The sequence below is a fragment of the Glycine soja genome, chromosome 10, assembly GCF_004193775.1.
Source record: "Glycine soja cultivar W05 chromosome 10, ASM419377v2, whole genome shotgun sequence".
Lineage (NCBI taxonomy): Eukaryota > Viridiplantae > Streptophyta > Magnoliopsida > Fabales > Fabaceae > Glycine > Glycine soja.
In genome coordinates, this window is record NC_041011.1 from 38,837,233 (window position 1) to 38,851,682 (window position 14,450).

A 14,450-nucleotide genomic window follows, 5' to 3' on the forward strand; every position below is an offset into this window, starting at 1 on the left:
TAGGAGAAAGAAAGAAATAAGGTCGGGATATGCCTTTGGCTGTCTGTTTGTAAGCATGCATGCATACATCCGGCCGGTGCTGGAGAATATTTGCTTATCACCATGGCACAAACGCATTATTCATTATTTTCCCCTCTTTACCAACTTAAAACAGTTTCTTATATTATCGAGTTTCATAGATATAATCATTTCAGTTAAGCTTAAAAAATTGGAGAATCTCTATAATTTAAATTGATAAATGGCTTATATGCCGCCACATAGCACCATCGGCAGAAGGTGAGATATTTAATTTGAAGTAGCAGCCGTGACAAAGAGTACTACTGGTTTTTGTCCAGCCTAGAAGTGCATCATCATCGTTAGAGTTATGTATTTGAGGTATTGATTATGTTTAACTGCTTGATTAATTATCATAACTTTATTGTTGTAAAAGATATACTTCAAAGGATTAAGATTAAGAGGAGATGATCTTTATATTAATTCTTAAGTGATATAAGACTTTGTAGCTATTAAAACAGTTTTAATATGACAATATAGTTTTAGGCCGAGCCTTTTATTGGATTTGACATATCATTAACTTAGATTGATCCAATTTGACTTGATCGATTTTTTGGTTGAACTAGTAAATCGGTATGATTAATGGGTTATTAAGTATTTTGGTTTAATTGTAAATTTTATTACTCAACTTACATTATTTTATACATTTTACTATTCAAATTTTATTTTTGTGAATTTTACCAAGAAATGGCATTCCCAAGAATTTAACTAAAGACCTAAAAATGATTTAGTGGATCAACTTATCACCAAATCACCATAATTAATTATTAAATTTTAACACATTTATTTTATACAATTCAACTAATGATCAATAGGTTGACGACAGATTAAATTTTTAGAACATAAATTGAGAGTGATAATAAAACTAAAGTTACATGTCTCTACTAAACCTTAAACCTTAAAAGTGTATAACTTACTAGAATCACCGATCTTACACTAATGAAATTTGAGTAGTTTACATGTGAAATATAAAGTCCAAATCTCATTATTGTTTTTAAAGTTATTCTTCTTCCTCACCAATTATTTTCTTAGCATTTAACAGATAAAATTAGTGACTTATTATAACTATTAAATTTCAAGAAATAGTGAGGATGATGAATAACTCTGAAAGAGTTATTCTTAGTATAAGTTGATCTCTCTCCTCTCTCAAATTTATGATTAGATGATCATATAATTTTTTATTATTATTATGACTTTTAAAATAATTTTGTAAACAAATTTATTATATATATATATATATATATATATATATATGTTGTGATTAAATAATATTGTAAAATTATTGTGAGAATAGAGTAGGGTAGTGTAATGCCTATTTTCTCAACCTCTCTCAATATATAACCTTGAAACTTGAAAGTGTACATGTAAATTAAAAGGTATTATTGTTAATTTATATAAAAATATATCATAAATTTGATCAACTTTAATTCAAAGTACACACTGTCATTAATGTTTTTTTTATAGGTTTTCTTATCTGAGAAATACTTTGTCTATTTTTTTTAACTACTAAACGCACTCATCACGTACATTAATTTAACAAATCATATTAATTCCCATAACTTTCACTTAATTCTTTTGGTACAGATCAGCATTTTTTATTATTTTAAGAGATTAACGATGCCGTGAAGTGGAAGGCAGCATCCTAATGAGTAAATCAAGAATATACACCGTTGGTTTTAATCTAATACTCTCTTCTTCTTTTTTTTATGATTTTTTATCCAAAAAATAAATGTGGGAAAAGCCCCAAAAACCGAATGAACTACAGCACTAAATACATTACATCAGATGAGTAAATAGCATTTTCTCCGCTACATATATATTATATAAGAATTTCTCTTGGAAAATTATTCCAGAAGAGGAACTGATGCATGAGGAAAACAATTAACGAGATTATCCAAGTCTCAAACGCGCATAAAAATTATTAATATTTGATTCTAGAATAAAAGCATAATAATTATGTTTAATATATATCTAAACTGTAAGTTTATAACAGATGTTAAGTTTATGATATCCAACACGCGCGTGTATATATATATAAGGTTTGTTTTACAATTCATGCGAGTCGGGGCCTCGACAGCTCATGATATGCAATAATTCAGAGTTATCCCTCCCCTGTTTTATAATGTTGTTCTCTTGAGTTGTTTTTTACCTTAAAGAATGTGAGATTGATGATTTTTTTCCATTCAGTTTCCCTGATTAGGATAATGTTCTTTCCATGTCTGAGTTTTATGTCAAATTGAAGAGAATATTCTTTCCAATTTTATATATAGATGTCTTCTTAATTCTTATCTTGTCTGGGTTTTTAAGAAAAGTAATAGAAAAGATGCAGAAAGCAACCACAAGGAGGTAATTAAGCTGTAAAGAAAAACATAAAACATCAGAAAGAGGAAGAAAGCTGCACTACAACCCTTAATTTGTGCTTTAGCTTCATAAAACATAAACATGTGCTTTGTGCATTTTTGTATGTATACATTACATGTGTAGAATATATTAATGAATAAATATTACTATCTTTCTCCTCTTTAATTTTTAGCATTTACAAATAAATATTATTTAATATTTAATGCATGAAAAATCACTAAATATTCCCAAAACTGCAACTATTATTACTTAGATTATGAAATGATTTTTTTATAATTTCTTTAATTATTATATAAATATTAAATATTTTATATTTATTTTTTTCTGATTAAAATTAAAATTCAATCTTTAGTTATAATTGATGAAAGTTCAATATTGAATATTTAGTGTCGAAATATTTTGATGTGATCAAACATGCCCTAATTTCACAGCATTTATCATATAATTAGTTGTCACTTGGCAGAGACATGTGATATCGATAGATAATATGAATAGATTTTCTTGCAAGATTTTATTATTAATATGTAAATATTAGTATTTCTTTGATTTCCTCCCTCCTTTCATATAAACATATTATTTCTTATAAGAAATAATGATACAAAATCAAATTAATCAAGCAGAATTTCCCACTGTATGGACAAATCAATATAATTAAGTTGTTTAATTATATATTGGACGAATGGAACTTTGGTCAATATATAATTATAGATAATTGTACTAAATTTTCAACCGACAAAATCAGCTACTCGATGATTTCGCTCGTATTCATAATCAACAGAAGAGCGTTTATTTAACGGTTTGAATAAGTTCCTACCTAGTCAATTAAATAAAAAATAAATAAAAGTGAGGAACTTTAATTTCATTTGTACAAAGAACTATTGCACATGTGAAGATCATACATGCCGGTGGGATGGTTGTGGAGTTAATGAAATTTTAATAAAACCATTACAAAATTAATATTAAGTGAAATCACTAATGCGCCCAAATAGTTAGTTGTCTATAATAAAAGTTATGCTTAAAGTGGTAGGTTAATTATTGAGAAAAAGATGTTTTGTAAAATACAGATACAAGCCTATAGTATTCAAAACAGTTAGCACCAACGTACTAATAGGAATATTTTCCAAACTCCGTAGGTTTAACCTATTATCTATGCGTCTACGTGACCAACATCGCTATACATAACATAATTTTATTAGTTTTGTTATTACTTCGTAGAGTAAGAGTCAATATTTTAAATGAGTGCAGACAAAAGGAGAATTGAGAGAATTCAATCTTCGAAAATGGAAACAATGATCAGAAGAGTAATTTGCAGCACCCGGTGGATTTTAACAGATAAAGGAATAACATGCATTATTTCAGATAAAAAAAACAAAAAAAATAAATAACGAAAAATTGTTCTTTCCACATAATGATGGAACTTTTCAAAGAAAGCATGACATGGAGGAATCGCACATAAAGCTCAATGAGTAAAGAATAGATAGGTCCTATTTTATTTAATTTTTTTAAGACACAGGTTTTACACTACTAGCAAAACGGGTATTTCGCATTTCGCTTTTCACAGACATAGACTGGCCGAAACTGTAGCATGTGACAAGGAAATTTTGCTATGGCTGTTTCTATATGCTTTCTTTTTCTTCAGGAGACTATAATCCAATTAATTCAGGTTTTTGAATAATGAGGACTCAAGTTAGTAAGATAACTTCTTAGGTAACTAACTTTGTCAGCATATAGTAAAATAATTCTGCCATCAGTTTTTCTAAGTATCAATTTTTTTTATCTTCAGTCACAAGCATTTTTTTTTCCCTTATAATGTTTTCACTTGATTATAATATCAGCAAAGGTGTCCCACCATTCCTGCAAGAGGCATCAATGCTCACACCTTCGAAAAGACATGGTACACAGTTTCAAGTTTCAACCCCATTTTTTTCACCTTGCCAAAATAAATAAACCTTCCCTCCTTTCAACTCCGACCTATATACAACAAGAAGTCCTATTTCACATTGTTGAATCTCTATCAGATAGATCAACCATATAATTGTAATTCGACCCTTATATACATTTTTTTTTTTAAATAAAGAAAATACAAGGAACCTTGTTGACTATGACCCTTCTCATGGGGCCTTGCTCTTATATTAGTTCAACTTCTTTTCTCAGCTGCCAGTTCATTTTCCTTCTTCATATCATCTCTCTCGCTGTCACATTCTCTCTATCTATCTCAGCCACTCCAATAGCTTTGGTTCACTGCCACCCCTGCTGACATTTTTCTCATTGGAATAAACAAACTTTGTGTTAACTGAAAAAGGTTTTTAAGGGAAAAAGAAAAAATTACAAAATGGGAAGGCACTCTTGTTGTTACAAGCAGAAGCTTAGGAAGGGTCTTTGGTCTCCTGAGGAGGATGAAAAACTTCTGAGGCATATAACAAAGTATGGTCATGGATGTTGGAGTTCTGTGCCTAAGCAAGCAGGTAATTAATCAAATTATCCAACTAAGCCTCCTTTAATCTCCTTTGTAACAAAAAGAGAAATTTTTTTATTCATCTCTCTGTGAATGACATGAATTGGCAGGTTTGCAAAGGTGTGGTAAGAGCTGCAGGCTTAGGTGGATCAATTACTTAAGGCCTGATTTAAAGAGAGGAACATTCTCACAAGAAGAAGAAAACCTTATCATTGAACTTCATGCAGTATTAGGGAACAGGTAATCTTAATTGTAATTGTAATTCAATCTCTCTCATGATTGAATTAATCAATTCTCTCCCTTTTTTATTTTCTACTGCGGTTAACTTTTTTTTCTTTTGCTTGACATGCATATTGTTATCCTGTGCTGTTTCAGGTGGTCTCAAATTGCAGCACAGTTGCCGGGGAGGACAGACAATGAAATAAAGAATCTGTGGAACTCTTGCTTGAAGAAGAAACTGAGGCAAAAGGGAATAGACCCTGTCACACATAAACCACTTTCTGAAGTTGAGAATGGAGAGGACAATGGTAGGAGCCAAGAGAAAGCACCAGAAGTGTCTAACGAACTGAACCTCTTGAAATCAGAGAGCTCCAAATCTGATTCAGCTTCCTATGAGCAGAGAACATCAATTTCTCCAAAAGCCTATGCACCTGAGGTGGATGGTTCCTGCAGCTCCAAGATTGAAAGCAATTTTGTAACCACCAACAACTGTTACAGCAAAGACTTGTTCCTAGACAGGTTTATGAGTTCGAGTAGTAGCCGCCAAGAGAGCTACACCAATAGTTGCCAGCCCTTAGATTTGATGGGGAATTTTCCAATTCAGATGAGTTATGCAACCAATGATCACAGTCTCCCAAATGATTCAAATTCTGGTCATTGGTTCAGCCAAACTGGAAGGCCTTTTGATATGAACTCTGATCAGTTTCCTTTCAATGCTGTTGCCACTTCTATTAATCCAACACCTACAAGTACAACCAACTTGTTTCTTCCTAATAATTCTTTTTGCTACAAGCCTTCTTCACTTGCTGTTCCCTCTGACAGTGTTTCCACACCCTATGGATCCCATTACTGGGAAGCCAGTGCCTCCAACAACAGCAATAGCAGCATTAGGAGTAATAGCAGCACAGAATTGAGAAGTAGCAGCCCCTTGAACAACATCTTTTCTTCTTGGGGATTGGCAGATTGTAGCATCTCTACTACTACTAAAGAGGCACAGATTCATATGATGGAGAATCACAATACAGAAGAACCTAAGTGGGATGAGTACCTTCATAACCCTATCTCAATGCTGGCTTCTTCTGTACAAAACCAAGCTCCTGAGTCTTTATGCAATGAGATAAAAACATCCATGCATTTGGTACCTGATACTTTAGGGGCTATGTTACCTCATATTCATACCAAGCAGCACGAACAGTCTCAAACTTCTAGTTTCTTTTCCAAGGACATCCAGAAGCTCAGGGCAGCCTTTGGACACATGTAAAAGGATTGGAGAGAAAAACACAGATTTTAGAAAGGGTTCCAATTCAAGGGATTGCTATTCTTAGTACAGGTGTGTGAAACCACAGATTTTTGCTCTCGTATGTAGGTCTAATACAAAACATTTATTTTTACCTTTTTTTTTTTCTTTTCACTTTGTTTAACATTTGTGAGCCAAAAACCATTTGTCTTTTGCTTTCTTCTTCTCGGGTGTGGGGTAGAATTGAAGAATAAGGGTTGCTATTCTGTCTTCTTTCTACTCTTTCTTTCTTTCTTTCTTTGCTACACACTGTAACCGCAATGGTGCATTTTGCATGTCCAAGTTCAAAGCCGTCGCAGATTTTAATATTGGTCCATGCAAAGTTTCATTTTTATTTTGATGCCAGGGACAGAGTTACTTTACCTGCAAACAATTTTTCAGAAACTCTTCTACCCGGTTCCCGGTATGATCTTCTTTTCCCACTTTCATACTACTGAAAATGACACCAAACTAGTGTAACCAGCACTTTTACCAATCCATGGTTCTAATGGTTGTCCATCGTTTTCTAGACAGTAGAATAATATATTCACTTCCATACTAGCCTCGACAATTTTCCACTATGCAAGTTTTGGGAGTGGATCCCTTCATGCAACATGACAAGTCATGTCATGCGTAAATTTTACATTTTCTTTCTGCCTTAAATATGAGCTTTTTTTTTTGGATGTAAGTTCATTTTTTTAATTTTAATTTAAGTAAATATATGTTTTTTATTTTAATTTTTTAAGATATTTTGTTTATTTTTAATTCATATAAATTTATATTTTTCTAATTTTGATTCTGTAAGTATAAATTTATTGAAATTATACATTAAAAAAATTAGAAGAATAAAATTAAAAAAAACGAAATATCTTTTAGGAATCAAAATTAAAAAAAAAATCTTGCAAAAACTAAAAATAGAAAACGAGATGAATTACGACACCAAAAATATATTAAAACTTTTTCTCCTTAATTTACTGTACATCAAGAAAGAGGTTGACACAACTTAGGCCTCATTTTGTCGTGTAAAATTTAATTATGAGAGAATCTATTAACGTGAGTTTTACTTTAACTAGGACCACGAGACCGTTAGTTTTTTCCTTTGAGAAATTACAAGTGAATAATCATTTTTGCTTACCTCACCAAGAAAAAGACATGACCAAAATGAAGGTTAATTTTGAAATCAAAAGAGAGATTTTTTCTAATTTAAAAAAACAAAGAGGGACCATGTTCCCCCTGAATAATTATTAATTTTTTAGATGGATGCCTCTGGATATTCTTTGACATTTGAACACGCACAAAAGAGTAGCATGGTCACGTACGTTTGGGCAAAGTTAAGTGACACCACTCAAAGCCACCGATAAATTGAAAATCGCTTATTTCCGTGCAATGAGACAAGGACTTCCAAGCTAACAAGGGCCACATTAAGTATACCCTATGTCTTCTAGTTACTTTAAGACACTTCAAAGTCTAAACATTATCCTAAACAACGCATTGCTAGCTATAGAGTTATTAAGAGACCCTCCAATTTCAAGAGGTGGAACAACTAAATTCCATAACGAAAAAATTTCCTACACGCTCCAAATGTTTCATTATTTTAACAATTTTGAATTCTGATTACCTACCTTCTTAACTTACCTTGTTAGAAAAGGCAATATATCTCGTAGCAAAACAGAAAACAAAATTTTGTAATCAGAGTGCATGTTTAGACCTTGATTAATTGTAACGCTGACATGATCATTTAGTTTGAAAGTTATAGGAAGATATACGTGTGAGACTGAAATTAACAAGTACCTTACTTTCCTTTCAGAGCACTTGGACAATGGACATGAATTAGAAACTAAATAAAAAACTACCACCCATTCACTGTAATATATCATAGAAGACAGCTTAATTAAATACAAGCGTATGCACTCAGTCTTTTTTTTTGAAAATTTTAATCAACACTGCACGATAAATGAATGGAAGAGCAAAGAGAAATACGTACATGATAGTGACTGGAGAGAGAGAGACATGGGAAGCGGAAGCATGAATTGTATTATTGAAAAAGTGAATTACATGTACATATACGAACTTAGAGTTACTTTGCAGACAATGCATCTAACTAATGAAGACTGTTGGTAACTATAACTAACCTGAAGTAATAATGTTATTAAATTGGTCAGCTAAAGTAACTCAACAAGTTACTAATATAATTCCTATATTATAAATTAGAATCTATAAAGAGAGTAAAACCTGCATACTCTCTATTAAATATTTTCAAAATTCTTATTTAAGAATGCTAACACATTCTCTAAAAGCAATACTCAGTTGCTCTTTAATTAACAACTCTATAAGTAATTTTATGAGCAAAACAACACCATTGTTGGAGTGCATCTCATTTTTTCCATGTAAGAGCAACAGTTGCTCGGAAGAGAAACACAATTCTTTACTTTTATGGATTCCATGAAACATTTAGCTGTGATTTTTATTATTTTTAAATGTATTTATTTATTTTAATTTTATTTTGATTTAAAAACTTGTAAAAAAAAAATCTTTTTCAACGGTCTCAACCTACTTACTTATTATTTTTATTATCTACATACTTGATTTTGTTAACTGATTATCTCTTTAATTTGATCGTTTTCATTATTTATAAATTAAATTTCAATAGTTTTTAAAATAAATTACTAATAATTGAAAATAACATTGTATCATAATATAAATTATATATTGTAAATCTAAAATATAATTCATATGTTCAAAAAAATATTTATTTATTATTACTTTTATTAAAATATAATTTGTATATCCATAAATGTTTATTCATTATAAAATTTAGTTATATAATATTTTGCAGAGTATAAATATTATAAAATTCGGGAGTATGCCAGTATTTTGCAGTGGAGATCATATAAAATCCAGGGAACAATAAATAACAAGTTTATTTTTCAATAATAATAGATTTTAAGTTTTTGGTATCACTCCTTTGATGATAAAAAATAAATTAAAGATATAACTTGATTAACTTCCATTCCCCCAAAATATTTTTAAAAGTTGGACTGGACCTGTCCAACGTGGACCGGTTCATTTGGGGCATTTCCTGTTGTTGGACCCTTCAATGATAATATATATGATCTCAAAAGATCTTAATTTGTGATATTTTATTAAAAAAAAGATATATTTATTCCAAAAATATATATCTCCAAAAGTATAACAGGTAGTTGGTACAAAGGGAGAAAGGGAGATATAGGGGTGTACTTAGTATAAAGGTGTGTAAATAGCAAAAGCCTTCCAACTGCTCTAGATTTATATTCGGCACTTGCTCTTTACACTCCCATTTCTTCTGGAGACAATTAAGGTATACAATTGATATAGTGGGTAATTAAAATATAAAAAAGTGGGGTTTGCGTTGTACTAGAAAAATGGATGAATTGGGGTGTACTTAGAAAGTACCTTTATATTCTCGCTTATTTCTGATTTCACCATATCCATATCACACTCTTGGGAATAAGGATTAATGGATCTAGTCAGTAGTCACTGTCACCTAGGTATGTTTAAATAAAATTATCCGTTCAGCATATGCAAAAAGAACCAAGCCACTAAACTTGATTGATTTTTTTTTTTTTTTACTTGAAAAGAAGTTCTTTTCGTGACATTTCGCTTTACTTTTGCATATAAAGTAATTGATTTGCTTCACAGAATGGTGCAAATAAAACAAAAATTAGCACAGAAAGTTGGATTTTGTGAATTGAATTTTTCTTCCCAAAAGGGAACACGAGATGATTTGGAAATGTTAAGAGTAATGTGGAAAAGTCTTTTGATTATACCTCCAAGATAATGCACGTACGTAGTCTGATCATGAGCCCTTTGATCAAAAAGTCAAAAAGCCTTAAACTTGGGGGTTCTTGTAATTGGATATTTGGATGGATGTTATAATTAATTAACACTATCTTCCACTAACGGTGGAGAAGAAGGTTCGTGCCAGGCTCTTTTCTCATTATTAGTACGTTTTTCCTTTATGTTTTGGTGCTTAATCATATTAATACAACCGAATTGACCTAGCTAGCTCGCGTGAATGTCTAATATAGACAAGATAATATACCAGTTAATTATAAAATGAAAAAAAAAAAATAGCATCAAAGGTTGTGGCGGGAGTGATATCACAAACCATTATAAATCCGTAGAGTGCTCAGTTAATTATATACCCCTAAAGTATCAGTTGCAACATGTAAGAGTTTGATCTAACCATAAACTTATAATTAACTCGACTGTAAAGTATATTTAATGGTATAATAGTGTATCTTAACGTACGTCTTTTAACTAAGCTAATAAAGCTTCTACTAAATAGGTTAATAGGTGTAAGACTTTATGGAAGCTAATAGGCCTAGGCATTTAAATAGATCAATAAATATACAATCTCAAAATATTATGATAAAAATTTAATAGTAATAATAACGATAATTTAAAAACATATCAAGTTTAAAATGTTTTCTTAGTAGGTTTTAAAAAATTTGACCTAACTTATTCAGTAAAAAGATATGAGTAAAGTATAAGCTTCATATAAATAGACTATTGGTTTATATAATATAGCAATTTATCTATTTTCATTCTTAATAGATAAGTTTGGGTTTATATAGCAACTTATCTATTTTTTTCTTAACTAATTTTTGGGTTTCAAACTAACCATGATTCAAAGAAGTAAAATTAGTTTTTTTATTAGACCAAATCAGAATTTGCTGATTACAATCCAAACACGTACACCCCCACTGCGCTTTGAAAATAAAGAGAATGAAAAAAATAAATGTATATTGTAAAAATGAAAAAAAAAATATTTAGTCTTAAATCATCATCATATATAGTCTCAATATATCAATCTTTACATAACTTATAATTGAGATATTCAGAGGGTTATCTAATATTTTTTCTTAAAATTAGGGAGTATGAGTGAAAAAATAAGGAGGAAAAAAACTAAAGGAAATAGAAAAATAATAGATATGAGAAGAAATAAAGAAGTGGGATAGAAAGAAAAATAAAGTAAAAAATGAGATAGAAAAAACTAGGCATAAATAGGCAGTCTCTTCCCCCCTCTCTTGACTTTATAAGAAACGTATGATTCACAACAAATATACAACGCCGCTACATTTCCTTCTTTCTTTCTTTTTTTCTCAATTCTCATTTCTTACACACACATGACACAGCACTGCTTCACTCACTACTCTATATCTTCTCTCAATCCCACTTCAACCAAACCACGCACAATTATTTTCCCCCCCAAAAAAACACTAATAATAAATATGATATAGTTGCTTATGATCATGATGCTTTCTTGTATATACTATAATGATCATAAGCAACTATATCACACCATGCATATGGCTACGTATGACACCATGGCCTTTCAGTTTCACTCTTCCTTGCATGTTGAAGACGTTAAAAACGAACATATATGATCCTGCATCTCTAGTCCTGGTACGTTTAATCTTCTATAATTACACTACACTCTTACAAGTTACAACAAAACTAACATATATGATCCTTTCCGTAAAGTCTAGTCTTCCAAGAATATGTGCAATAATACATCTAGTCAATCGTTTACACTGTGAAACATTAAATTTAGTCTGCTTGCAACTATAGCCATAATTAATTTACAGTCTTTTTGTGTGGTGATTTAATTTATGATATATCTGAATTCTCTATAAGAACGACCTCTCTAATCGAGTTCTTTTTATTTTATATTTTTGTCCAAACTTTGTAATTAAGGTGACGATCCAAGAGATGTAAAGGCTCGGCTCAAGATGTGGGCACAGGCGATAGCAGCATCTGCATCCAAATATGGTTCTTGACATGGTAATTTTCTCCTAACTAAACCCAACCCCTTTTTCTGTGGAGGCTGTATAAGATCTAACTATGGCTATCTTGGATTGGTGAAGATGATGGAATTGAGAAGAATATGATATCAAAAAGGATTCATGAACATTTCTTATCTATTTGACACCTCTGATAGAGATAAAAATATATAAATATAATAAATGACATCGTAAAATAGGATGAAAAGGTAAAAAGAATATTATAAATATTAATGAAGTATTTGTAATAGAAAATATATCATTATTAGTAAATGTATTACGTTTCATTATTTATTTATATTAGTGAAACAATAATGCAATACTTAAGGTGGAACACCGGAACCCTATTTTATTCTATTCTATTTATTATCTTCATTTTTTTCCCCTCTAATTTTTAAAAAATGAGATTCAATAAGAAGCTTTTCTTTAAAAAAATGCAATTAAGAATTTTTGTTCTATAGTGTATCTAAACAAGGAAACGAATTATTTTATTTCATCGTGCTTCATTTTACTCCATTCTATTTTAATTTATTTCATTTTATCTCGTCTTTTTTCCATTTATCTGAACATGGAAAATAGGGTTGTATAATTTTCTTTTGGTCAAATTCCCCAACTTTTCGGGAGTGTTGGTTTTTCAAATTTATCTCACATTTTTTTTTATGGATTGTCAGTTTCGTCACGTTTTAACTGTATAGTAGTATTTGAAATGAAACCATGATAAGAACATAATTCAGATCAATGTGGTAGAAGTGGATGGGTTGGAAGTTTTAATGCATAAAAGTCAATTAATGGTCACTACTGCTACTACTTTCTACTACTCTGAGTACATAACAAATTGACACGGAGATCCTCACCTCACTCTCGGTTCTCCTTTGATTTGTACAATAGAAAATTTGTTTGTTGGAGTTTTTTGGTTGAGTATCATGGAAAGTGGACCTCGTATTCGGAGAGAAATGAAAAATAGCATTAGAAAGTACTTTTATTTATTTTTTTAGACCACATGTATATTTCATGGGAGGTAATGTCACTCGAGTCGAATATAATTATTATAGATGAATTTTTTCTTCTTCAAGTAGTTAAGACAATTACATACAGGGTTATTTTTATTTTTGAATTAGAAATCAATAATAAATTAATAGCATTAGGAGATTTTTAACAAAATAATCGTGTTTAGATGAAGAATTTTTAAATGACAAAATTTTAAATGTCGAGTAATTTAATTGAAAGCAATTAAATTCCAATCAACTATAACTTAACTTGTTTGGATTATAAAATTTTACAAATAATTGAATTTTAAATCTAATGTTTCTCATGATTTCTTCTCATCGAATCTTGAAAACTTAAAAAAAAAAAGTTATCTTATGGTAAGGATGCAGATTCATTTACAACCACTTCTAGTCATCAATGGAGGTGTTATCATGGTCAAGGACTTTGCGGAAATCAATGACATTGACAATGGTGACGATGCAATAAAGGTTCTTCACGATGTTGATGGCTATGCGGTGAATGGAATGTTCATTGAGTGAAAGACAAAACAGTGAAACTCAAACTTAAATGATTTGACATTATCAACCACTATGCGAACTTTGTAACACCGCTATCTCTATCGTACTAGTTAGTCACTAAGTCACTAAAAAAAATTGTACTAGTTAGTCACTAAGTCACTAAAAAAATGGAAGGGATAAGGAGATGGAGAGTGAGGAAATTTTTAAATCCCACCTATTTTGGAGGAATTTTGAATTCCTAATCTTAACAAAGGATAAATTTTTTGGAAAATTAATCAAATTCTCCTATTAAACATCCAAAGGGAACATTTTAATTAACAACAATTAAAATACCCTAAAAAAACACATTACCCGCTTTAAATGATTTATCCAAAAAGGTTAAGACTTGTTTGCGTGAACCTTAAGTCATCATCTATGACTATTGTAAAATTGTTCATAGTGATTGTTTAACTTCATGACTTCGATTGAAAAAAATAATTTTGATACATTCATTTTCCCATGATGATAATAACTCATAATTGAGGGTGACTAATAAGTCAAGCACCAGATCAACAGTCCTAAAGGGTTTCTAAAAAAACTTTATTCAGAAACACTTGACGCGGTGCCTTTTCAAGTAGAAGTTCTGTACCTTTGTTGAATCGGGTTTCAATTTTTCATGGTCTTCTTGTACCAATTTGTCACTTGATTGTAAACATGAGGCGTATGATCAATTAAAAGATGTAAAAGATGCCACAAATTTGCGAAAGAATGTCGTT

At 30.6% G+C, this 14,450-nt stretch overlaps 1 protein-coding gene across 1 annotated transcript; it reads left to right on the forward strand.

Moving 5' to 3' along the window:
* The first annotated feature begins 4,517 nt into the window (after window positions 1-4,517).
* On the forward strand, window positions 4,518-6,702 carry LOC114372139 (transcription factor MYB61-like). The gene is made up of 3 exons (XM_028329562.1): window positions 4,518-4,880; window positions 4,981-5,110; window positions 5,246-6,702. The coding sequence occupies exons 1-3, from the start codon at window positions 4,748-4,750 to the stop codon at window positions 6,348-6,350; spliced, it is 1,368 nt and encodes a 455-aa protein (XP_028185363.1). The 5' UTR covers window positions 4,518-4,747; the 3' UTR covers window positions 6,351-6,702.
* The last annotated feature ends 7,748 nt before the right edge of the window (window positions 6,703-14,450 follow it).

Coding starts and splice junctions, on each gene's coding strand:
- LOC114372139 (XM_028329562.1), top strand. CDS start 4,748: ATGGGAAGGCACTCTTGTTGTTACAAGCAGAAGCTTAGGAAGGGTCTT. Junction 4,881..4,980: donor TTCTGTGCCTAAGCAAGCAG/GTAATTAATCAA, acceptor ATGAATTGGCAG/GTTTGCAAAGGTGTGGTAAG. Junction 5,111..5,245: donor CATGCAGTATTAGGGAACAG/GTAATCTTAATT, acceptor GTGCTGTTTCAG/GTGGTCTCAAATTGCAGCAC.